This window comes from Rhipicephalus sanguineus, chromosome 2 (assembly GCF_013339695.2).
Source record: "Rhipicephalus sanguineus isolate Rsan-2018 chromosome 2, BIME_Rsan_1.4, whole genome shotgun sequence".
In the NCBI taxonomy this organism is placed as follows: Eukaryota; Metazoa; Arthropoda; class Arachnida; order Ixodida; family Ixodidae; genus Rhipicephalus; species Rhipicephalus sanguineus.
The window spans coordinates 76,095,001-76,120,673 of record NC_051177.1 but is presented as its reverse complement, the minus strand read 5'-3'; the positions used below and the strand labels follow the sequence as shown (position 1 = coordinate 76,120,673).

General features: G+C 45.9%; 1 protein-coding gene across 1 annotated transcript in view; it reads left to right on the top strand.

The window, feature by feature from the left end:
* Window positions 1-25,673, top strand: part of LOC119383195 (zinc finger protein 135-like) — a 129,449-nt gene that overhangs the window by 51,954 nt on the left and 51,822 nt on the right. Inside the window, exons 3-4 of the mRNA XM_049412446.1 lie at window positions 10,918-11,136; window positions 20,525-20,743. Of these exons, the coding sequence (XP_049268403.1) occupies window positions 10,918-11,136; window positions 20,525-20,743 (438 nt within the window). The remainder of the gene's footprint in view (window positions 1-10,917; window positions 11,137-20,524; window positions 20,744-25,673) is intronic.

Below are 25,673 nucleotides of genomic sequence, written 5' to 3'. Positions count from 1 at the left end.
TCTGAATGAGGTTCGCCGCATCGGGGGCACACTGCGGAATTTCTGCAAACGCCCTTCACGTGGCCAATCTTATGGCAGTTGAAACACTGCATAGGCCTCGGTATAAATGGACGGACCTGGTGACGAAAATGGCCAACCTTCACGTAAGAAGGTAGACAGTCACCCTTGAACGTTACTCGCACACAACGTGTGTTACCTAGGCGACCTACATGCACAATGATGTTGTTTTCATTCGCCGGTTTTATAAGCACTGGGAGGTCTTCATTGGCAATTTCAGTGTCGATGTCATAGATGACACCTGCTACGGTGGCACCATCCGCTGGAATGATTGGCCAGACTTTGATGTTCCCCAGCTGCGTTACATGCTGCAGCGTGCTCAGCGCACTCGGGTTCATCACATCGATTGCCAAAATGTTTTTCCTCGTGTTTAGCCTGATATCCTTGATCACGTTTGGCACTGTGTTTTCAAGGTACAAAGACAATGCTTGCCTGTTGAGGACACGCAGATTGTCGATAGCGTTCTGTGGCACAAACAGGATGGAGTGGGGCCACCGCTGAGGCGCAGTTTTCACAGTGGTTGTGCTTGACGCCGACGATGCGTTGATGATTCTTCGTTTGGCCTTGCTGATTGATGATTCTTCGTTTGCCCCCCGCCTGAAAAAGATTTTGGGCTACGCAACTGCAGTGAACATCTTAAAAAGTAAATTAGAAACAAAAGAAAGCTGCGTGCACATCACATTTTTCTTTCTTTTTTTGCTTTTCACTCTCCTTTCCGCTGACAGCTCTCCGCGGTTTCGCATTCGCCAACCGCTCGTGCCTTGTCAACGCGGAGGCGAATGCTCGCCGGCTTGTCCGGCTTCACTGCTGCTAGCGGTTGTAGGTTGGTTGAACCCCATAGTTCCCAACAGTCAATCTTGCATGGTAATATGAATAATGGTCTCAAACAGTACCCGGGAGGGAAACTTGAGGCTAAATAGCGTTCATATAAACGCCAATTTTGAAAATAGGCATTTATAGGCATGTAAGCATTTAGGCACGAACGCCAAAAATAGGCATTTATAGGCACTATGAATACACTATAAAAGCCCTTCTTAACCTCTAATTCATGCTCATATATCAAAATGGCGCGATAGGAACACAAGTGTAGGGAAGAAGAAGATCATATGCGGCAATGGGCCAAGACCTTAGCTGAAGAGCCGAGCGCGAGCTGTTGGCGTTTGGACTGTGATTCTTGTGTTGGTTTTCGCCGCCCGCCTTCAGCGTCCGTGAGCCTGCTTCTCAAGTGCTACTTGTCGCCAATAAACCTCGTTCCAGAGTGGTGGAGGTGCGGGGCACTCAACCTGGAACTCCGAAACAGGAGACTGCCCGCTCCCCCAGAAATGGCCGATGAAACCACCCAGCAAGGCACGGCCCAACCTCCAATGGTCATCGTGCCCACTGCGCTACGCCTGCGCGATCCACCTTTCTTTGACGGCACCGATGAACAAGACGTTGAAGATTGGCTGTCGACATTCGAAAAGGTGGGCGCGAGCAACAAGTGGGACGATCCGTCGAAACTTCAATATGTGTCCTTCTACTTGAAAGAGGTCGCAAGCCTCTGGTTTCACAACCACCAGTCGGAATTCGCCACTTGGAGTGCCTTCAAGCAACGCATTGCCGACGTGTTCGGTCGCCCTGAGGTACGGGAGCTCCGTGCTGAACAGCGCCTTCGAGGTCGTGCACAGCTGCAGGGAGAAGGCTTCACAAGTTACATCGAAGACGTGCTGGACTTGTGTAAGTGCCTTAACCCTTCGATGAGTGAAGGAGACAAGATCAAACACATCTTGAAGGGGATAGACGACGACGCCTTTCAGATGTTGCTGGCCAAGGACCCGCGAACCGTGTCTGAAGTCGCCACTCTCTGCCAGAGTTTCGACGAACTGCGGAAACAACGGGTCTTGGTGCGGCGAGCAGCGGCTACAGACAACACTCTCGCGGCGTTGACCATCGGTGGTGAGCACAACACTCTGCTGTCGGAAATCAAACGATATGTGCGCGAGGAAGTGGCTCGACAACTGTCGTGCTTGTCGTACTTACCAACAACTGAACACGCTACTGAGCATGTCGCGCCCGCCATCCGACAGGTTATACAGGAGCAGGTCTCCGAGACACTGCCGTGCGCCTCTCAGCCAACACCTGTCGCCGTGCCACTGAGTTATGCGGCCGTTGCTGCTACTCCACCGCGACCTCTACCTGTGTCGACTGCCCAACCTGTGCGAGCGCCAACGACGTCATTTCCTGGTACACAGCAGTGCTATAACGGAAACCCCTGGCGCACACTTGACAATCGCCCAATCTGCTACGCATGCGGGTACCCAGGCCATGTCGCGCGCTTCTGTCGCCGGCGCTTCGCAGCGACCCCGCCTGTACCGAGATATTCCAACTACTCTTTCTGGGCCCCGTACGACGCGCAACGAGAACTGCCCCCTCAACGTGACCGACTACCAGCTGAACGTGACCCACTACCAGCCGACCGAGACAGCCAACCTGCTCACGAGTACCAATCATTCGCTCCCCGTCACTCACCCTCACCACGGCGCCGTTCTCTGTCACCCCTGCGTCGCCGACCGAACCCCCTGGAGACGGAAAACTGACTGCCGCAGCTCCGGAGGCACGAGCTGCGTCGTCGTCACATTGTACAAGTCCTCGCCTGTCCCCCGCCAATGTTATAGAAGCGTTTGTCGAAGGTTTACGAACTCTCGCGCTTGTTGACACCGGTGCTGCCATATCTGTGATGAGCCGAAAACTTTGCCGCTCTATACGAAAAGTAACGACGCCGCCTTCCGAGTTGAGCACTCGTTGAGTACAACGAGTGCTCAACAAGTTCGACTGGTTGGAGCATGTACGGCCAGAGTCATCATTCAAGACGTATTGTATGACATAGAGTTTCTTGTGTTGGCCACGTGTTCTCACAACGTGATACTCGGATGGGATTTCTTGTTGCGCCACCACGCCGTCATTGACTGCGCTCGCGCTCAGGTGGAACTTTCGGTGTTTTCCGATGCCCCGTCCACTGACACCGAACGACCTCACATTGGCAAGCTTCGTGTTGCCACCGACACTGACGTTCCTCCTCTCAGCGCCATCATTGTCCCTGTCTATCGCACTGAATTTTCTGGCTCCACCGCTTGTGTTCGCGCCATCCGACGTTTTCATTCGCCGCCACGGTACGTCTCTGCCATATGCTGTTCTGCCACCTCACCAAGATGCGACTGGAATTGTCGTTTGCAACCCCAGCTTATGCCCCCTCACCGTACATACTCACGAGACGCTTGGCCACGTTCACCCTGTAGACAACAATTGTATAGTGCCCATTGAATCCCACGAAACTGGCTCAAAACTTCAATTGAACGCTGTCACACCTCGTTTTACGCCGGATGACATCTCCTCGGATATATTCAACCGCTCCATCGACAGCAAGCTTCCTCCGGATCAACGCGAACAGCTTATCAGCCTTCTGCATGAATTTCGAGATTCGTTCGACCTTCCGCAGAAGGCACTGAGTCAAACGAACACAGTTGCTCATACAGTCCACACTAGAACTCACCCTCCTTTGCGTCAATGGCCCTACCGGGTATCACCGAAGGAACGTACTATAATTGCGGAGCAAGTCGATGACATGCTTCAGCGCGGTGTCATCACGCCTTCTTCCAGCTCCTGGTCTTCCCCTGTTGTACTAGTTCGGAAAAAGGATGGTTCGATTAGGTTTTGTGTGGACTACCGACGACTGAACAAAATTACGCGGAAAGATGTCTACCCTCTTCCTCGCATCGACGACGACATTGATTGCCTACAAGGTGCCGAATTCTTTTCTTCACTGGACTTACGTTCGGGTTACTGGCAGGTCCCGATGGCAGAGTGTGACCGACCAAAGACAGCGTTCGTTACGCCAGACGGCCTATACGAATTCACGGTAATGCCATTCGGTCTGTGCAATGCACCTTCAACTTTTGAACGGATGATGGACAGCATTTTACGCGGCCTAAAATGGCAGATATGCTTATGCTACCTTGATGATGTCGTCGTCTTTTCCCCAGATTTTCCTACACACATCGACCATTTGCGCACCATTCTTCAGTGCCTTACTAAGGCAAACCTTCAGCTTAATCTGAAGAAGTGCCGCTTCGGGGCTCGCCAACTCACTATACTTGGCCATGTTGTGTCAAAGGATGGAATCCTCCCGGACCCGGACAAACTTCGTGCAGTAGCCGAGTTTCCGAAGCAGACTTCACTCAAAGAACTTCGGAGCTTCATCGGCTTGTGCTCATATTTTCGTCGTTTCGTCCGTAACTTTGCATCGATAATAGCACCACTTACGCAACAACTGGCTGGCCCCGCTAATCTTTCTAACTGGACCACAGCATGTGACGAAGCCTTCCGTACACTGCGCCGCCTGCTTACGTCACCACCCATTCTGCGCCATTATGACCCAACTGCTCCGACTGAAGTGCACACAGACGCTAGTGGCGCTGGTCTTGGCGCGGTACTCGCGCAACGTAAGCCTGGCATTCCAGAGTACGTCGTCGCATATGCTAGCCGCACACTCACAAAGGCGGAAGTTAACTACTCAGTCACCGAGAAAGAGTGCCTCGCAATTGTGTGGGCGTTAAGCAAGTTTCGTCCATACTTGTACGGACAGAGTTTCGACGTTGTAACCGACCATCACGCACTCTGTTGGTTGGCTTCGCTAAAGGATCCTTCAGGTCGCCTTGGGCGTTGGGCTCTTCGCCTACAAGAATTTGACATTCGCATCATCTACCGCTCAGGACGAAAACATTCTGATGCGGACGCACTGTCCCGATCACCAGTGAGATCCAACACAGACACGCACTCAGACGCCGACTTTTCCATCTCTGCCATTTCTGTGCCGAACATGTCACTTGAGCAGCGAAAAGACCCATGGATTGCCTCGCTGCTTAACATCCTTTCCGACACTTCAGCGTCTGCATACCCTCGTGCCCTTCGCCGCCAAGCCTCACATTTTGAGATACGGGACGCACTATTATACCGCAGAAACTCCCAAGCGGAGGGTCGTAAATGGCTCTTGGTTATACCAAGCCACATGCGATCTAACCTATGTGCGTATTTTCATGCCGACCCGCAACATGCTCACGCTGGCGTGTTGAAAACGTATCACCGGCTCCGCCAGCGTTACTACTGGCGTGCTATGTACACCTTCGTCCAGAAATACATTCGGTCCTGTCAATTATGCCAAAGACGGAAGACATTTGCCCATTCACCCGGATTACTGCAGCCTCTACCGTGTCCTGCATGCCCTTTTGACCGTGTTGGCATTGATCTGTATGGACCCCTTCCGTACACTGCGGCTGGCAATCGATGGGTGATTGTCGCCGTCGACCATCTTACTAGATACGCTGAAACAGCGCCGCTACCTTCTGCTAGTGCTCGTGACGTTGCCAATTTTGTCTTACGTCGCTTCGTCCTCCGTCACGGTGCACCACGCGAACTACTCAGCGATAGAGGGCGTGTGTTTTTATCCGAAGTTCTTCAAGAACTCCTTCGCGCTTGCCGCACGGTTCACCGCACCTCTACAGCCTACCACCCGCAGACCAACAGTCTAACTGAGCGCTTCAATCGAACGCTGGGAGACATGCTCGCGATGTATGTCAATTCGGACCAGTCTAACTGAGACGTCGTTCTCCCATTCGTGACCTATGCATATAATACCGCCACGCAGTCAACCACAGGCTTCTCGCCTTTCTTTCTTTTATATGGTCGTGAACCATGCGCCACCCTTGACACTATTTTGCCGTATCACCCGGACGCCTCCGAATTCAGCCGTGTTTCTGAAATTGTACAGCACGCTGAAGAGTGTCGTCAGTTGGCCCGCTCATTCACCTCGGACAAGCAAGCCCAAGACAAAGAACGCCATGACCGCGACCAGCAAGTCGAGACTTTCGCCGTAGGCTCGCTCGTCTGGCTTCGACTGCCCTTTCACTCCCCTGGCCTGTCGTCCAAGTTTGCCCCCAAGTATCACGGTCCTTATCGCGTCATGGAACGTCGATCTCTTGTGACGTACGTGATCGAGCCGGTCAACCCATCTCCAGACAGGCGCCGCCTTGGTCGCGAGACTGTCCACGTGAGTCGCCTCAAGCCATATCACGACCCGCTCCTCCTCTCGTCACCTTGACTCGCCAGGATGGCTCCTCTTTGTCGCCGGGGTAATTGTAGGGAAGAAGAAGATCATATGCGGCAGTGGGCCACGACCTTAGCTGAAAGAGCCGAGCGCGAGCTGTTGGCGTTTGGACTGTGATTCTTGTGTTGGTTTTCGCCGCCCGCCTTCAGCGTCCGTGAGCCTGCTTCTCGAGTGCTACTTGTCGCCAATAAACCTCGTTCCACAAGGAACAAAATAGGCATTTGCCTAAAATCCGGTCTCTGGTCATCGCGGTCAGGATCATGCCCCTGTGTTGGTAGTATAACTCATTGCACTAGGTGGTGTCACACTATCTTATCTAAAAGCACGAACATTTCACCAAGCGAGCTAATGAGAGTCTACGCCACTTTGGAAGCGAAACACTACAAATTCTAAGGCTTATTCGCAAAACTTCACGTATAAGCAGCACTCTAGTTGGACAAAACTTGTTACACGTACAATCGGCACTGAATGAAACACGAGCGGAGGTGTGCGGGGTGCAGTTTGCAGCCTAATGATTAGAGGTAGGTGCCATTTTCCACTCGTGCACCACATCCCTGCTCTCAATCACGCAATGCTGCCAACTGGATGACAGCATGCATAATACCATTGCTTGGGCCATGTGCTCCGCTGTTTGCATTTCATTTGACACGGATAGTACAGTTTGGTAAAAAGGGGGGAAAATTGGCAAAAGGGGCCAAGAAGAGGAAAAATAGCGCTCCTTCCCACCCTCTTTCTGGCCCCTCTGGCCGATTATGGCTATACTTTACCTTGCTGTAACAAGATTGTATATTATTTCGTACTATAATCGCACCACGCTCTATTCGGATTCAACTGTCGAGAGTCATTTTTACCGTTTTATTCGAGGTACATCCTATTACGTCTTTCTGATCCAAAGCTTTATATTTATTTACGTTAGTATGATTGCACTAATTTTGTTCAGCGTACTTTCAGAGGACTGTGAACAAGTCAGAAAATGTCTATTTAAGAACGTAGGGTTTAAAATATGCTGCATAAGAGAACGTGAGAACATCTGTCAATATTTTAAAGCATCGTCGTGCATCCCCTTTTTCCTTGTGCTCCCAACCTTCTAATTGTCTTGTTTAAACTTGAAGTACTTATGACACGCTTACACACCAGCTGCTGAAAACTTTGATCTAATCAGAGGTTGTTGCCTGTAATGATCACTTCATTTATTTAAATGACATCACACGTCATTTGTCATATGCTTAAGACTGCACACAAAGGAACTTACCTGATGGAGCAGGCTTCGCAACCGAACATGCGCAGCACGCTGTATACAAACATTGTGCCAGAACGCGGACACGGAAGCTGAAGCCTAAACGCTGCAGTTAGTGATCGAAAATGGGCTGGTAAATTATTATGATTGTGCCAAGGCCCTAGAACAGTCATGACAAGAAGTGCCCACCATTCATACAGGTGTAAAGATTGATGGCTAGCAGACAACACCAAGAGCAATTGACACATAGGATGCTCCTGACAGCAACTCACTCTCTTCGTGGAGCACTTTCCTTGAATATTCAGTGCAGATTGTTTTATGGACTTGCCCACTAAATTTCGACCACTCAAGCATGACAGACTGGCTGGCAGCATCAGGCAGCCTTCACATAGCGAGCGCACGCACCCAGAGCGGCACCCGAGTCCCCGCAACGACGTCGCACATGAGCGGGTGCCACTTAAAGACCCGAAGGCGAATAGTGTAGCAAGTGGTGGGAAAGAGAAGGTAAAAGCCTAGCCAAGCCAGGATCAGCTAGGTGCCCACCAGCTCTGCTGTGACACAGCCTTGCGCGACTTAGTGCAAACTGCGCTAATTTTTTTAGCTCACACATGACACTCCGATTTATTTAAGTGTTTCTCTGTTCAAAGAAAAGGACTGCAGCCGAAATGCTTAGCACAAAAAGCTTTCTGTGTGTTCAAGGACTTTTGTTGTTAGTTAAGCCACTGTGACTGAGATTGCTATAGTTGGAAGTATTACATATCAAAAAGACAGACACAGTCGGTCTTTGTTCTCGTATGTTATATCTTGGTCTATCGCTTTCGTGTCTTCCTTGTACTACATATATTTGAACAACGCATGGAAAATAAAGCAGTTGAAAGTTGCACTTTGCCCTGTAAACCTGTGTCTGTGTCAGTTTTTTTAGGTTGCCACTGCAACGTTGATTCATCGTGTTTTTGAGCTAAAAAGTATTCTCAAGCACTAATGTACATAAATATAGCTGACTCCCTTATGCAAAAAGGTATATTTCATGCATTGCAGCATTGTTATCTTTTGCCTTTACATTGGCACATGAATGTGGAAGGTCACTGGAGCCACCAATATTCGCAACTTTCACGGCCTATAGGTGGCGCGACTGTACATCCAACATGGCGGTCATTGAGATTATCGGCCCGTTGCAGACGATTTAGGAACGTACATGTTTGGCGAAGAGTTCAGTTCTTTGCGCTTCGGCTGCACTCCGATTTATGTTTGAGTGAAAGCAGGGTTGCGGTGACATATTATAATAAGTAAAGGAATGTCGGGTACGTGATTGGAACCTCATTATGAAGATAAATATGCACACAATTGTAAATAAAGCAAACACACTAGTCGCGTTGCTTGCGGCGCTTAATCGCGCGTTGCAACCCCCGCTGTGTTGTTAGCACGATATGGTAGTAGGAGACTCAGTAAAGATGTCTCAGTAATATCAGAGACATTCTCGGAGACATGCTTTATCTCATTTCTGCTTGCATTGCATTCTGCCGCGTAGCTAGCTCAGCTCCCTTCAAAGCACGAAGTAATGTAAGTAAACGAAAAAAAAACAAAGATGTGTTGCCCTTCGAGACCGAAGCACAAGAACCACTTGAGGCATGTGCGATTATCGGAAATACGATTTTATTGCGCTTTCTTGGTGAAAAGGAGAAAAAATAAACAGCGCAATGCCACAATAGGTCGACAAGCAGCGAATGAAATCAGCGCAAGACGCAATTTTCACGTTTAAGATGTGACGTTCCTGTTATCATCCTACGCTTTCGGTGTTTATGAGAAGTGCAATAACATCGTACGGGACAGGGACGAAAAAACAGCGCCATCAGCAAGTAATACCGAACAAAAAGAGCTGGAGATGTGAAGGTCACGGAGGCACTTCACAGCCACTTCAGACGTGGAATGGTGCGATGGACGCTTTGAAAGCGGACTTTACATTATATTCTAGAGGCGGAACGCATTCCTAATCAGTTCTGGTACTGTCTGCACAGCGACTATGTCGAGCGGAGGAACGAAGCGCGAGAAAGGTGATATGAGGTAGTAGACATATACTCAAACACAAAATGGGATTCTACATACATTCATGGGCCTTGGTTATTTGCTTGCGAAGTTTAACCCGCTTAACCACTCACGGGTTTTCGGGGCGCTAATCTGAAAGGGAGGCTTTTGCTTTGCCTCCCGCTGTACGCTGTGAGCACCGAGGCCCGCAGTAAAATCAGTTGCCTTTTTCTTTTATTTTCCGTTCACATTGAGGAACCGAAAGTGTCACGTATCGAGACCGTGCACACCGTCGCAAAACGACCCGAAACGAGACAAAACAAGTGGCAACAGTCGCTGACTCAAGCGGGTCCAACATTTCAATAATCTCAACAGAGCTTCCGGCGGCCACCACTCGGCGGCGCCACGGTACCTGGAAGTTGCGAATAGGTACATACTAATAAATTCTAATTAATGAATGGTTTGTTTTCATTCCTCTGTCTTGACTGTGTATTTGTTGCTTCGGTCACTGTTGAATCTGTTGCTCTGTTGCTGATGTCACTGTTGATTTGTACCGGCGGCAGAAGTCCAACCATCAGCCATGAAAACGCGTGAAAGATGCAAAGAAAGCTGTTGACTTTGAAATAGAACTTGCCCTGGTGTGGGTAATAAAAATTGCATATCTGATGTGTCCAGAAGAGGAAGAAATAGACTGAAATGCAAGCATATTTGGTTGTGTTTAACAAAGAAATGAGCGACTTGAGAATAATTTTTTCGTACTGATAATTATGTGATACATTGAGCTTTGATTGTTCATAGCTGTTCTTAGTTTGGCATACCACTTCAAACATCAGAGACCATGCGCTTCTGCTGCTTTATAGTGGCACCTTCGATTACACTAGTATCATTGCTTATGTACAGGGTGTGTTGAATAGTGCAAAACTGAATGAGAACGTTGACGTACTCACAACAGGTAACTTATGGTGAGTATAGGAATGTTCGTTTCTTCATGTTTGGTATTTAAGTGTAAAGTATAATGCATGCTGAAAGGCAGTTCTAGAAAAAAGCTTCACTGCATTACCAGTATATTGGTGTGCATGGCAATGTCATGAATATTAAATCTCCGTGGTAGTTTGGCTATCATACTTTACATGAGTGGCATGTTAGGCATACAACTCAGAACAGTCTCCAGGGTGTACCTATGACTTTGTTTTTCATGCATAGACAATATTTTTTACACCTATGTGGGCAGGTTGCACATGTCCAAGCATTGCATAATCACATACAAACATGCAGAGCAAACAATATAGATTGATAATCCTCGAGCAGCCCTCCACATTTGATAAAAAACAGAAAAAAATGTTTATCATCTTTAGCCCCAGGCATCTATTCCTCTAGTTTTGTTTGACCTTTCTTAACTGCATTTTTCTCTTAAAACAAAAGAAGTGATGTTCAGGTGGCCCACCTTGTTTTTGCTGTGCAGAGGAGAGTCATTCCAGCTGTCCAGCAACTCTGGAGGATGGCAAGTCACAGAAGCGACAATCCCATTGCCCTTCTATTGGTGTCTCTGAAACTGAAAGGCTATCTGATGTCGAAGTTCATCATAAGGTCCACAAAGGCAAGCGATTGTTTGAGTGCCACCTGTGCCCTCAACGTTTCCAACGGAATGGAAGTCTCAAGCGACACCTGCGCACCCACACTGGTGATCGGCCACATCGGTGCCCGTCATGTGACAAGAGCTTCTCGGAAAATTGCATACTTAAGGACCACCTGCGCACTCATACTGGTGAACGTCCATTTCAGTGCTCCTTCTGCCCACAAAGCTTTCCTCGCTCCTCCGCCCTATCAGTTCACCAACGTGTCCACACAGGTGAACGGCCATATAAGTGTCATTTCTGCCTTGAAACCTTTTCAAGGAGTGACACTCTCAAGAAACACCTGCGTACCCACACTGGTGAACGACCATATCAGTGCTCCTTCTGCCCGCGAAGCTTTTCGCATCGATCCAACTTATCAGATCACCAACGTGTCCATACGGGCAAACGGACGTACAGTTGCACTGTCTGCTCAAAGTCTCTTGTGTCTAGCACTAACTTAAAAAGTCACATGAAAACACACACAGGCGAAAGACCATACAGCTGCACTGTCTGCTCGAAGTCTTTTGTGCGGTGCACTCATTTGAAAATGCACATGAGAACACACACGGGCGAAAGACCGTACAGCTGCCCTGTCTGCTCCAAGTCTTTTGTGCGGAGCACTGACATGAACAGACACACGAAAACACAACACTGAGCATGTTCCCAGCCTTGCATTTGTGAATTATCATTATGTTGGTATTTCAGTTCTTCATGCAGTGTCATTGCTCTTCCATTGGTGTCTGTAAAACTGAAAGACTATCTGATATGGAAGTTGATCACAAAGTCCACACAGCCAAGCGACTGTTTGAGTGCCACCTGTGCCCTCAAAGTTTCCAACGGAAGGGCTGTCTCAAGAAACACCTGGGCACCCACAGCGGCGAGCGGCCACATCAGTGCCCTTCATGTGGCAAGAGCTTCTCTGAAAATCACAAACTTACGGACCACCTGCGCAACTACACAGGCGAGCAGCCGTATCAGTGCTCCTTCTGCTCGCAAAGCTTCGAGCAACAATCCGCCCTGTTCAATCACCTACGCATCCACAAAGGTGAACGACCGTACACTTGCATGGTCTGTTCAAAGTTTTTCGTGCGGAGAACTCACTTGAATGATCACATGAAAACACACACGGGTGAACGGCCGTACAGCTGCACTGTGTGCTCCAAGTCTTTTGTGGTGAGGGCTAACTTGAAAAGTCACACGAAAACACACACGGGCGAAAGATCGTACAGCTGCACTGTCTGCTCCAAGTCTTTTGTGCACAGCAGTACCTTGAGGAGACACACGAAAACACAACACTGAGTATGTTCCCAGCCTGGCACGTGTGAATTTTTATTATGCTGGTATTTCAGTTCTTCATGCTGTGCGCTGCATATGATTTTGATGCGTCTGGAACTTACACCACATGCTCTTATATTTTGGACTGACAGGTGAACTAAAGGATTTGCAAGCATTATCTAACAAGTTGATGAGACATGTTTTAAAAGAGATTTGGTTGCCTTACCATGATCTTCTTCATATAGTATTCTTTCAAAAATGGCTGTGTGCATGTATGATAAATATTTAAGCAGAATAATGTTGTCCGTTCTCTCACTAGGGCATGTATGTACTTTCCAAATATACTCCTGCCTGTGCGAACACTTATGAATCTGTTTACTTCTACGCCAGCAAAACTGGTTGTACTTCTGTGTACTTCTGTGTTGTTAATGCATTGAGTTGTTGGCAAGTCTTCTGTGCTGAGGCAGAATCCCTTGTAGTTTAATTGAATGCGTTGCTGGGCGAGTTGGTGCATTGTCTGAAAATAAAAGCAGAGCGCAAAAAAGATGGGACACAAGAGACAAGAAGACGGGACAGGCACTCACTGCCAACTGATTTTATTACGAAAGAATTGGGGGAAAATATAGAGAGCGTAGGCCTGCGCACACATCGCAATGCTAATCATCAGAAAATCTACTGCATACTGCGGCAAAGCAATTGAAATTCCCGCTCCCGCAAACACACTGACGTCTGGCTGACGCAATCTGCGTCCTTCATTTCCATGTAGAACGCCTCCAACAGTTTGCGAGCCACCGTTTCTCTGCTTCGTCCCAGTACCTTCAAACGAGCAAACAAAGGCACACAGCCACACACTGTACAGTGCGTGTCAGGCTATTCAGACCCTCTTCTGGTGGCTACCGCAGAGTCGTTGCTTCAGAAGGTGAAAGGCCAGGGCAGGAGGAAAGCCACACACAAGAACGACACGAGGCCTGAGGTGATGCCCTACATCCACAAAGTAGCGCATAACCTCAAGATTTTCAATGCCCATCGTCTTTTCAGCGCCGCGCAAGCTGTCGAAGCTGTGTGCGCGCATCTCCGGTGAGGTAAAAAAGACGAATTGTGGAATCAAGCACAATAGGTGCTACGTGGAGGTAGGGGTGGTATATGAATTGCCTCTGAGCTTTGGCAAATTTCACATCGACCAAACGGGCAGGTGTGTCAACCAATGGGCCCGTGAGCATGAGTTGACACTCACAAATAATAAGGGCGCGCACCTTCCTGTGTACTGTGCAGTGTGTGGCTGTGTGCCTTTGTTTGCTCGTTTGAAGGTACTGGGACGAAGCAGAGAAACGGTGGCTCACGAACTGTTGGAGGCGTTCTACATGAAAATGAAGGGCGCAGATTGCGTCAGCCAGACGTCGGTGTGTTTGTGGGAGCGGGAATTTCAATTGCTTTGCCGCAGTATGCAGTAGATTTTCTGATGATTAGCTTTGCAATGTGTGCGCAGGCGCGCTTGTGACGTACGCTCTCTATATTTTCCCCCAATTCTTTCGTAATGAAATCAGTTGGTAGTGAGCGCCCGTCCTGTCTTCTTGTCTCTTGTGTCCCGTCTTTTTTGCGCTCTGCTTTTATTTTCAAATCCCTTGTAGTGTTTGAGCAATGTCTTTGGATGGATTGCTACCTTAGTGAACACACCTCCTAGTTGGGTTGTGCTGCTTAGCTCAAGGGAGTCAGTTCTATTGCCGGCCAGAGCATCACCATCCTTATTGCTTTTGCCCCAAAAGACTAAATGAATTTTTTCGACGTGATCAGTTATATTCAGTTTTGTCATTCTGATTTTATAATCCAATCACCCACTCATTCATCGAATATTGTGGGTGGTCCACACTTTTTGGGATCTAAGCGCAACAATGAGTTGAAATGACAGTATGCTTGCTGTCACGAAGGATTAAAACATAATGTAGGGTTTGGAAGCATTATTAGATTATCCTTCACTTTGTATCTGTAACACACTAGTGTTGCATTTTTTTTTTTATGTATACCGATGAAGCCATAAGCATATTGGTGAAGTGTTATGGGTCTAGTTGATGAGAATCAATCAATATTTGCTAAAATTGTTTTAGATATTGATCTACTCAGCAGATAGAAGAAAAATAATTATTCTTGCCTGGTGTTGTCTGCTTTAGTAACGTCATCATTGTTGGTATCACCTTGCTCTTATTGCCCTTCTTCGTAAAGTTGAGACTTCCCTTTATGCTTTTGCTCCTGGTTTAAGAGTCACGCATTGGCGCACAAATGAAAATAAAAGCTGCATCGCAAGTCCTTAGTGTTTTTCGATTACCTCATTTTCTGTCTTTGTCTAAGCTACTGAGCATCAATTTCTAGCAGGCAGTACTCCATGTTAATTATAGATTATAGTCCGTGTGGTGGAGCAATGATAACGGTGCTCGGCTGCTGACCCGAAAGTCGCGGGTTCGATTCCGACCGCAGTGGTCGCACTTCGATGGAGGCGAAATGCTAGAGGCTTGTGTTCTGTGCGATTTCGGTGCACGTTAAAGAACACCAGATTTCCAGAGCCCTCCACTACGGTGTCTCTCATAATCATATCGTGGTTTCGGGACGTAAAACCCCAAATATTATTATTATTATAGATTACAGTCTCGGTTTTTTCTGTGAGCTTTTATATTTCACTTGATCACTATGATTATGTCATGAAATCATTGCAGACAGGTGAAGGCTGAACTGTTTCGGCATGGAAACTTGGTATATCACTCGCAGGGGTGCTTGCAAATCTGCAGGCATTTGGTGTTTTGCGACACCACGGACCCGAGCATGTGTGGGATGGACCCACCTGTCACAGCTCAGGCAGGCATGGCTGAGCTGTGATGACACAAAGACTAAAAAAAAAAAAATCGCAGTATTTTAGTACCCCTTAATTTGACCCTGAGGTGCCCCTGGTGGAGGCAACGAAGTATTGTGCCATGGTAACTTCAAAAAACATTACGTTGAAGAAGAATGCGAAACCACCGTTGTTGTCCAAAAATTTTTAAACATTGAAGTAGGAAGGGGCCTCCAAGTTTGCGTCAGCACATGTTAATTGAACGGCATTGCAAGCTGTGCGCAAGACAGCAGAGAAGAATGTGTATGACAGCTAATGCCGTTTAGAAGCCAACGAGAAATGTAAGTGCATACAAGGTTGAAACATTTATGCCTTTTAGAAGAAAAAGAACCATAAAAACAGAGGAACAACAGAGACTTCGTTTCTTTGATCTTTGTTTCTTTTCCTTGTTCCCTTGTTGTTATTTTCTTCTGCAAGACATGCATGTGTTATGTTGGTGTGTAACTGCATTTTTTGTTCACTTCCAATGAAAGTTAGCTGCAAGTTCACTGCCGTGTTTTATGGTCCTTTTCATTTCTCTGGGATCTTGTGTTCGGTTTCTGGTGACATTCAATTAGGCATGTGAACCAGATAGTCTAGGTATCATCAGTGTTATATGATATGCTGGTGTAGAGGTGATGGGGCAACATCAAAAGAGCCTCGAGGCTTCCCTACATCTACATGAATGAATCAACGAAAGAGACATTTTTGCATTGTGACAAAATGATATCTTGCTACTCACATTTTTGGTTCTGCTAAGAACACACCCCGATTGAGAGCCAGCTGCACGCATTTTTTACGCTCTAGGGGTGGCTTTATCTCGGGCATTCTCGTCTAAATATCACAAGGGAACAGGGAAATTGATCCTTATGGCAATCACTTTACCAATTCTGTTGAATTTAAATGAAGTTGGCATCTTTTCATTATAGCAAGCAGACGAGCTCTTGTTTGGACTGTCCTATATTTAACAAAAGTTTAATAGTATGGAACTTTAACAAAATGTGAGTACCTGGTTTTCAATTATGTAATGGCCTTAGTGGCTATGTGGTCCTTGGGGATGATGATTGGTAGTTTATTGATTCTGGAAAGCCAGCACTCCATATGCAATGAGATAATATTCACTTGACTCCTGTGAAGTGTACTCAGTGTAAGAGTGCACATGGACTTTAAGAAGAGGACAAGAGGAAAATTGCCTGTAGCTGGGCCCATCTCCATGCTAACAGTCGTAGCATCTGACAATTAATAGCAAGGGCAATACGCACCAGTAGACAAAGTTTTATGATCTGAAACACGTGTGAAGACGCAGATTATGTAAAATTGAGAGTGTTGGTGAGTGTGAGCGAGATGAATGTAAGTAACGTTTTAGAGCACAGCTCTTGAGCACTCGTTTATGCCTACTGCATTGTCCTCTTCAATGTAACCAAGCGAACAATCTGTACAGGAGAGGATGAATGACCGCGATATTGAAGAGTGCCTGAGGACAAACACTAAGGTGGTGCTTCGTTACCTTGCGTGCCTCACCACCACTAAAACAGAGGTTCACAAAGACGACTGTTCACAAATTTCTTTTTGAAAATGTGTGACACAACCGGTGGCAGTGCTTTTTCTGCCCCTGCTGCTAAATGAGCTACCCAATCAGAGGTTGAGTGTCGTCGACGCCAGAACCCAGAGAAGTGTGCCACTGAAGCATAACTTAAAGGAACCCTGCAACACTTCTACAAGTAATCTTCGAATGGCTTCATTAAAGGAGTCTGTTATGTGCAAATCGACTGCTGCAAAAATTTTTAGAATCAATAAAGTGCGAGTGGAGTTACAGGAGTTTGCTGCAGCTTTCGCTGTAAAATATAGAAGGCGAGAGAAAACTACAAAGAGAGAGAAAGACTTAGAAAAATAGAGGGAAAGGAAGGGAAGAAAAATAGAGAAGGAAATACACAGAGAGAGAAAAAGATAAAAAAAAAAGAGAGCAGGTATAGCCATGTATAGTATTTGCCTCATGTGCCACTGATGTTGGTGCTACAAACGGCGCTCCAGTGGCACAATGTAGGGGATTGGGCTGTTGTTGTTTGCCAGGCTCTGGCTGGAACAGCTGCATTATCATTATAGTTAGCACACGTAACACGGCGCTCCTTGATTATTAGCTGTATTTTCTTCTAGTGTTATTTCCACCTATGGCTGCCAGCATTATAAGAGGTCAAGAAGACGTGAGTGTTTAGTGTACCTTCTGCATCCCCACAGTCATCGCAGTCAGGATCATGCCCCTGTGTTGGTAGTGTAACTCATTGCACTAGGTGGTGTCACACTATCTTATCTAAAAGCACGAACATTTCACCAAGCGAGCTGATGAGAGTCTACGCCACTTTGGAAGCGAAACACTACTAATCCCAAGGCTTATTCGCAAAACTTGACGTATAAGGAGCACTTGAGTTGGACAAAACCTGTTACACGTACTATCGCACGATTGAAACTCGAGCGGAGGTGTGCGGGTTGCAGTTTGCAGTTTAATGATTACAGGTAGGTGCCATTTTTCACTCGTGCACCACATCCCTGCTCTCAATCACGCAATGCTGCCAACAGGATGACAGCGTGCATAACACCACTGCTAGGGCCACGTGCTCCACTGTTTGCGTTTCATTTGACGTCGATAGTACAGTTTGGTAAAAAGGGGAGAAAATTGGCAAAAGGGGCCAAGAAGAGGAAAAATATCGCTCTTTCCCACCTTCTTTCTGGCCCCTTTGGCCGATTATGGTTATACTTTACCTTGCTGTAACAAGATTGTATATTATTTCGTACTATAATCGCACCATGCTCTACTTGGGTTACATTGCCGAGAGTCATTTTTACCGTTTTATTCGAGATACATCTTATTACGTCTTTCTGACGCGAAAGCTTTATATTTATTTACGTTAGTATGATTGCACTAATTTTGTTCAGCGTACTTTCAGAGGACTGTGAACAAGTCAGAAAATGTCTATTTATGAACGTAGGGATTAAAATATGCTGCATAAGAGAATGCGAGAACATCTGTCAATATTTTAAAGCATCGTAGTGCATCCCCTTTTTCCTTGTGCTCCCAGCCTTCTAATTGTCTTGTTTAAATTTGAAGTACTTACGACACACTTACACAGCAGCTGCTGAAAACTTTGATCTAATCAGAGGTTGTTGCCTGTAATGATCACTTCATTTATTTAAATGACATCACACGTCGTTCGTCATAAGCTTAAAACTGCGCACAACGGAACTTAACCGATGAAGCAGGCTTCACAACCGAACACGGAAGCTGAAGCCTAAACGCTGCAGTTAGTGATCGAAAATGGGCTGGTAAATTATTATGATTGTGCCAAGGCCCTAGAACAGTCATGACAAGAAGTCCCCACCATTCATGCAGGAGTAAAGATTGATGGCTAGCAGACGACACCAAGAGCAATTGACACATAGCTTGCTCCTGACAGCAACTCACTCTTTTCGTGGAGCACTTTGCTTGAATATTCAGTGCAGATTGTTTTATGTACTTGCCCACCATAGTTTCAACCACTCAAGCATGACAGACCGGCTGGCAGCATCAGGCAGCCTTCACATATCGAGCGCACGCACCCAGAGCGGCACCTGAGTCCCCGCGATGACGTCGCACACGAGCGGGTGCCACTTAAAGACCTGAGGGCGAATAGTGTAGTAAGTGGTGGGAAAGAGAAAGTAAAAGCCTAGCCAAGCCAGGATCAGCTAGGTGCCCACCAGCTCTGCTGTGACACAGCCTTGCGCGACTTAGTGCAAACTGCGCTAATTTTTTTAGCTCACACATGACACTCCGATTTGTTTAAGTGTTTCTCTGTTCAAAGAAAAGGACTGCAGCCGAAATGCTTAGCACGAAAAGCTTCCTGTGTGTTCAAGGACTTTTGTTGTTGGTTAAGCTGCTGTGACTGAGATTGCTATAGTTGAAAGTATTGCATATAAAGAAGACAGACACAGTCGGGCTTTGTTCTCGTATGTTATATCTTGGTCTATCGCTTTCGTGTCTTCCTTGTACTACATATATTTGAACAACGCAAGGAAAATAAAGCAGTTGAAAGTTGCACTTTGCCCTGTGAACCTGTGTCTGTGTGAGTTTTTTTTAGGTTGCCACCGCAACGTTGATTCATCATGTTTTTGAGCTAAAAAGTATTCTCAAGCACTAATGTACATAAATATAGCTGACTCCCTTATTCAAAAAGGTATATTTCATGCATTGCAGCATTGTTATCTTTTGCCTTTACATTGGCACATGAATGTCGAAGGTCACTGGAGCCACCAATATAGGTACATACTAATAAATTCTAATTAATGAATGGTTTGTTTTCATTCCTCTGTCTTGACTGTGTATTTGTTGCTACTGTCACTGTTGAATCTGTGGCTCTGTTGCTGATGTCACTGTTGATTTGTACCTGCGGCAGAAGTCCAACCATCAGCCATGAAAACGCGTGAAAGATGCGAAGAAAGCTGTTGACATTGAAATAGAACATGCCCTGGTGTGGGTAATAAAAATTGCATATCTAATGTGTCCAGAAGAGGAAGAAATAGACTGAAATGCAAGCATATTTGGTTGTGTTTAACAAAGAATTGAGCAACTTGAGAATAATTTTTTCGTACTGATAATTATGTGATACATTGAGCTTTGATTGTTCATGGCTGTTCTTAGTTTGGCATACCGCTTCAAACATTAGAGACCATGCGCTTCTGCTGCTTTAATAGTGGCACCTTCGATTACACTAGTATCATTGCTTATGTACAGGGTGTGTTGAATAGTGCAAAACTGAATGAGAACGTTGACGTGCTCACAACAGGTAACTTGTGGTGAGTATAGGAATGTTCGTTTCTTCATGTTTGGTATTTAAGTGTAAAGTATAATGCATGCTGAAAGGCAGTTCTAGAAAAAAGCTTCACTGCATTACCAGTATATTGGTGTGCATGGCAATGTCATGAATAATAAATCTCCGTGGTAGTTTGGCTATCATACTTTCCTGGAGTGGCATGTTAGGCATACAACTCGGAACAGTCTCCAGGGTGTACCTATGACTTTGTTTTTCATGCATAGACAATTTTTTTTACACCTATGTGGGCAGGTTGCACATGTCCAAGCATTGCATAATCACATACAAACATGCAGAGCAAGCAATATAGACTGTTGATCCTCGAGCAGTCCTCTACATTTGATAAAACACAGAAAAATGTTTATCACCTTTAGCCCCAGCATCTATTCCTCTAGTTTTGTTTGACCTTTCTTAACTGCATTTTTCTCTTAAAACAAAACAAGTGATGTTCAGGTAGCCCACCTTGTTTTTGCTGTGCAGAAGAGAGGCATTCCAGCTGTCCAGCAACTCTGGAGGATGGCGAGCCACAGAAGCTACAATCCCAGTGCCCTTCCACTGGTGTCTCTGAAACTGAAAGACTACCCGATGTGGAAGTTCATCACAAGGTTCACAAGTACAAGCGACTGTTTGAGTGCCACCTGTGCCCTCAACGTTTCCAACGAAATGGAAATCTCAAGCGACACCTGCGCACCCACACTGGTGATCGGCCACATCCGTGCCCATCATGTGACAAGAGCTTCTCGGAAAATTGCAGTCTTAAGGACCACCTGCGCACTCATACTGGTGAACGTCCATATCAGTGCCCCTTCTGCCCACAAAGCTTTTCACACCGAACCACCTTAGCAGATCACCAACGTGTCCACACAGGTGAACGACCGTTTCAGTGTCATTTCTGCCCTGAAACCTTTTCAAGGCGTGGCACTCTCAAGGTGCACCTGCACACTCACACTGGTGAACGTCCATTTCAGTGCTCCTTCTGCTCGCAAAGCTTTTCGCAACAATCCGCTCTGTTCAATCACCTACGCATCCACACAGGCGAACGACCGCACACTTGCATGGTCTGCTCAAAGTCTTTCGTGCAGAGAACTCACTTGAATGATCACATGAAAACACACACGGGTGAACGGCCGTACAGCTGCACTGTGTGCTCCAAGTCTTTTGTGGTGAGGGCTAACTTGAAAAGTCACATGAAAACACACACGGGCGAAAGATCGTACAGCTGCACTGTCTGCTCCAAGTCTTTTGTGCACAGCAGTACCTTGTGGAGACACACGAAAACACAACACTGAGTATGTTCCCAGCCTGGCATGTGTGAGTTGTCATTATGCTCGTATTTCAGTTCTTCATGCCGTGTGCTGCATATGATTTTGATGCTTCTGGAACTGACACGACATGCTCTTATATTTTGGACTGACAGGTGAACTAAAGGATTTGCAAGCATTATCTAAAAAATTGACGAGACATGTTTTAAAAGAGATTTGGTTGCCTTACCGTGATCTTCTTCATATAGTATTCTTTCAAAAATGGCTGTGTGCATGTATGATAAATATTTAAGCAAAATAAGAATGTCCGTTCTCTCACTAGGGCATGTATGTATTTTCCAAGTATACTCCTGCCTTGCGAACACTTCTGAATCTGTTTACTTGTACGCCAGCAAAACTGGTTGTACTTCTGTGTACTTCTGTGTACTTCTGTGTTGTTAATGCGTTGAGTTGTTGGCAAGTCTTCTGTGCTGAGGCAGAATCCCTTGTAGTGTTTGAGCAATGTTTTTGGATGCATTGCTACCTTAGTGAACACACCTCCTACTTGTGTTGTGCTGCTTAGCTCAAAGGAGTGAGTTCTATTCCCGGCCAGAGCATCACCATCCTGATTGCTTTTGCCCCGAAAGACTAAATGAAAATTTTTTCGATATGGTCAGTCATATTCAGTTTTGCCATTCTGATTTTATAAACCAGTCACCCACTCATTCATGGGATATTGTGGATGGTCCACACTTCTTGGGATCTAGGCGCAAAAATGGGTTGAAATGACAGTATGCTTGTTGTCACAAAGGATTAAAACATAATGTAGGGTTTGGAAGCATTATTAGATTATCCTTCACTTTGTATCTGTAAAACACTAGTGTTGCATTATTTTTTTTGTATACCGATGAAGCCATAAGCATATTGATAAAGTGTTATAGGTCTAGTTGATGAGAATCAAAGATATTTGCTGAAATCGTTTTAAGATATCGATCTACTCAGCAGATAGAAGAAAAATAATTATTCTTGCCTTGTGTTGTCCGCTTCAGTAACCTCATCATTGTTGGTATCACCTTGCTCTTTTTGCCTGTGTTCGTAGAACAGAGACTTCCCTTTATGCTTTTGCTCCTGTTTTAAGAGTCACGCATTGCCGCACAAATGAAAATAAAAGCTGCATTGCAAGTACTTACTGTTTTTCGATTACCTCATTTTCTGTCTTTGTCTAAGGTACAGAGCATCGATTTCTAGCAGGCAGTACCCCATGTTCATTATAAATTATAGTCCGTGTGGTGGCGCAATGATTATGGTGCTCTGGTGCTGACCCGAAAGTAGTGGGTTCGATTCCAACCGTGGCCGTCACATTTCGATGGAGGCAAAATGCTAGAGGCCCATGTACTGTGCGATGTCGGTGCACGTTAAAGAACACCAGATTTCCAGAGCCCTCCACTATGGTGTCTCTCATAATCATATCGTGGTTTCGGGACGTAAAACCCCAGATGTTTTAAATAATATAGATTACAGTCTCTTTTTTTTGTGAGCTTTTATATTTTACTTGATCACTATGATTATGTCATGAAATCATTGCAGGCAGGTGAAGGCTGAACTGTTTCGGCATGGAAACTTGGTATATCACTCGCAGGGGTGCTTGCAAATCTGCAGGCATTTGGTGTTTTGCGACACCACGGACCCGAGCATGTGTGGGATGGACCCACCTGTCACAGCTCAGGCAGGCATGGCTGAGCTGTGATGACACAAAGACTAAAAAAAAAAAAATCACAGTATTTTAGTACCCCTTAATTTGACCCTGAGGTGCCCCTGGTGGAGGCAACGAAGTATTGTGCCATGGTAACTTGAAAAGTCATTAGGTTGAAGAAAAAAAAAACGCCAGTCCTGCACAGAAAGTGCAGCACAGTCACAGCAAAAGCTGAAAAAGCAGCATTTCTAGAGCCTGTTATAAACTCTCTTGGGGCTACTAATACAAGTATACTAGCAACGTACCCGCTACGCCACAAATTATAATTTTTGTGAGGTTGGGAAGCGCCCATCACGACATTATTCGTCATTCTGCGGAGAAGCGAGGTACCATCTGTAAGGCATTATGTGCACTTTCTTGATGCGATGGCTGATGACGATGAAGAATTGTGGTTGAGCCTTATGTAATTGGTTGGAAGCTAGTGATGCAGAACTATCGGTAAATTGACTATCGATAGCGTCGATAGCTTTTTTGAAACTATCGATAGTGTGGACAAACTATCGATAATACTACTATCGACAAACTATTCATAGAGCAATCGGTAGTACCAAGGTTAATATTACTAGTTATATTACTGTCACGCGTGTTTATCGCTTTGTTCTGATGTATTCGGGTTTCACCCACAAAGACTGTTAGCAACGTTTGATGCAGACCGCGCCGTAATGTTAGGGAAACTCCACAATTGTTTGAGATCATTCTGTTAAAATTACGCACTGGACGAGAATGGTCACGTTTGGTTTAGAGCTTACGCGAGCACCAGAGATAACGCTGGAAGGTTCGATGACAGATGTATAATAGACTACGCGTCCCACCGATGATCAGATTACTCGATGGCTGACGACTGTTCTCAGCGGTATCAGTGCGCAGCGTGTATCGCGTGCATTTTGAGTTTAGATTTTCTGGGCACAAGTTCGCCCAAATAAAGAGCTCTGTATTTCCCAGTCTTGCTGCAGTATTCTTTACCGTCACAACCACGTCACAATCTATCAATAGTGGTGTGAAAAATGATGTTGCTGGCCGGCCATATTGCCAAAATATGTGCGATAGCCTACTATCAGCTTCGCTTAATTTATGAGCAATTTTTGGCAAGGGAAATAAATTATTTCTGCAGTGAAAATGGCGGAATATGTCCATCAATAAATTATATACATAAGCAACCAGTTACACCTTACAATTTCCAAACTTAGTTCTTGATATTTTTTTAACAACGGAGCTGTTTAGCAAATCGTTGCTTGTCCGGCGAACCAAAAAACTATCATCATCATAAACGTGTATGTGCCACATAAATTGCATTGACGATGTGCCCATAGACCTATGAAAGGTGCGAACGCTTGGTTACAGCGCGAGGTTCTATCTCTGCAGTTTGGACATCCGTGTCGTGTCTGTGACCATCTGTGATTTAACTTGAACCTTTCTGCACTGAGAATCAACGTAGAAACAACCTGGCATCACCTAGCTAAAGCCTAGCAACGACCTAGAAGCAACCTAGAAACAACCTGCATCACCTAGCGACTGCGAGAAAACCCGAAGCGATGGAAGGCATATGCCAACGACGATGTGCCTGTAGATATATGAGAGGTGTGAATGCTTGGTTTCAGCACGACGTTCTGTGTCTGCAGTTTGGACATCCATGTCATGTCTGTGACCGTGTGTGGCTTAACTCGAACCTCTCTGCACTGAGAATCAACGTAGAAACAACCTAGCATCACCTAGCTAAAGCCTAGCAACAACCTAGAAGCAACCTAGAAACAACCTGCATCACCTAGCTAAGACCTATAGTCGGATACAACTTTAGAAGGCAGCGGCATTTCCTCCTCAAAGGCAGATGAACACAAGCCTGCACCAATGGGCGCGCACTCGGGACTGACGTCATGAGTGGGACGGCCGGTGGCTCCGCCTTCGGAGAACATAGGCGCGTGCATGAGCGAGACTATTTCTTTAGTCGCGGAGGCGATCGGCTGCTGTGCTTCGGTCGTCTGGGCGGGGCCTTTCCTGCCTTCTAAAGTTGCATCCGACTACAGAAACAACCTAGAGGCAACCAGATTATTCTTCAGGATCGTCCAGTTTCGCTGTTTCAAGCCTTGTGCGGCTTAGTGTGAGCTTCACCAATATTTTTTTATTTTGAAATCATCAAATGCAACATAATTTTGAAGCCGCACAGTACCACCACAGGTAACGCCTTCCGTTTCCGCTACAGCTCAACAGTTTTACTGTATAATAATGTGTCAGCAAAGCACTCTGGTGAAAAACACAAGCATGCCTACTTTCTTGTCCTTCAGCCTGCTCCTCCAAATACCAATATGTACCACGTATGCAGGGAACCAAGTTCATTCTGCAATGAGTTCATGCTGTTGATTTTATACTATCAATAGTACCATCGAATTTTTTACTATCGATATCGCTATCGATAGTATTTTTTACCATCGATAGTTCGATAGTGACTCAGCTATCGATAGTATCGATAGTACCATTGGTAGTTCTGCATCACTATTGGAGGCTTTAAAGGACCCACTAGTTACGTAATTCGCATTGTGTGAAGCCTGGTTGTTATTTAACTCTCCTACCACGCTTTATTACGTACTTTAACGTGAGAAAGAGGAGAGAGCGAATTAACTTTATTGAGACCCTGAGGAAA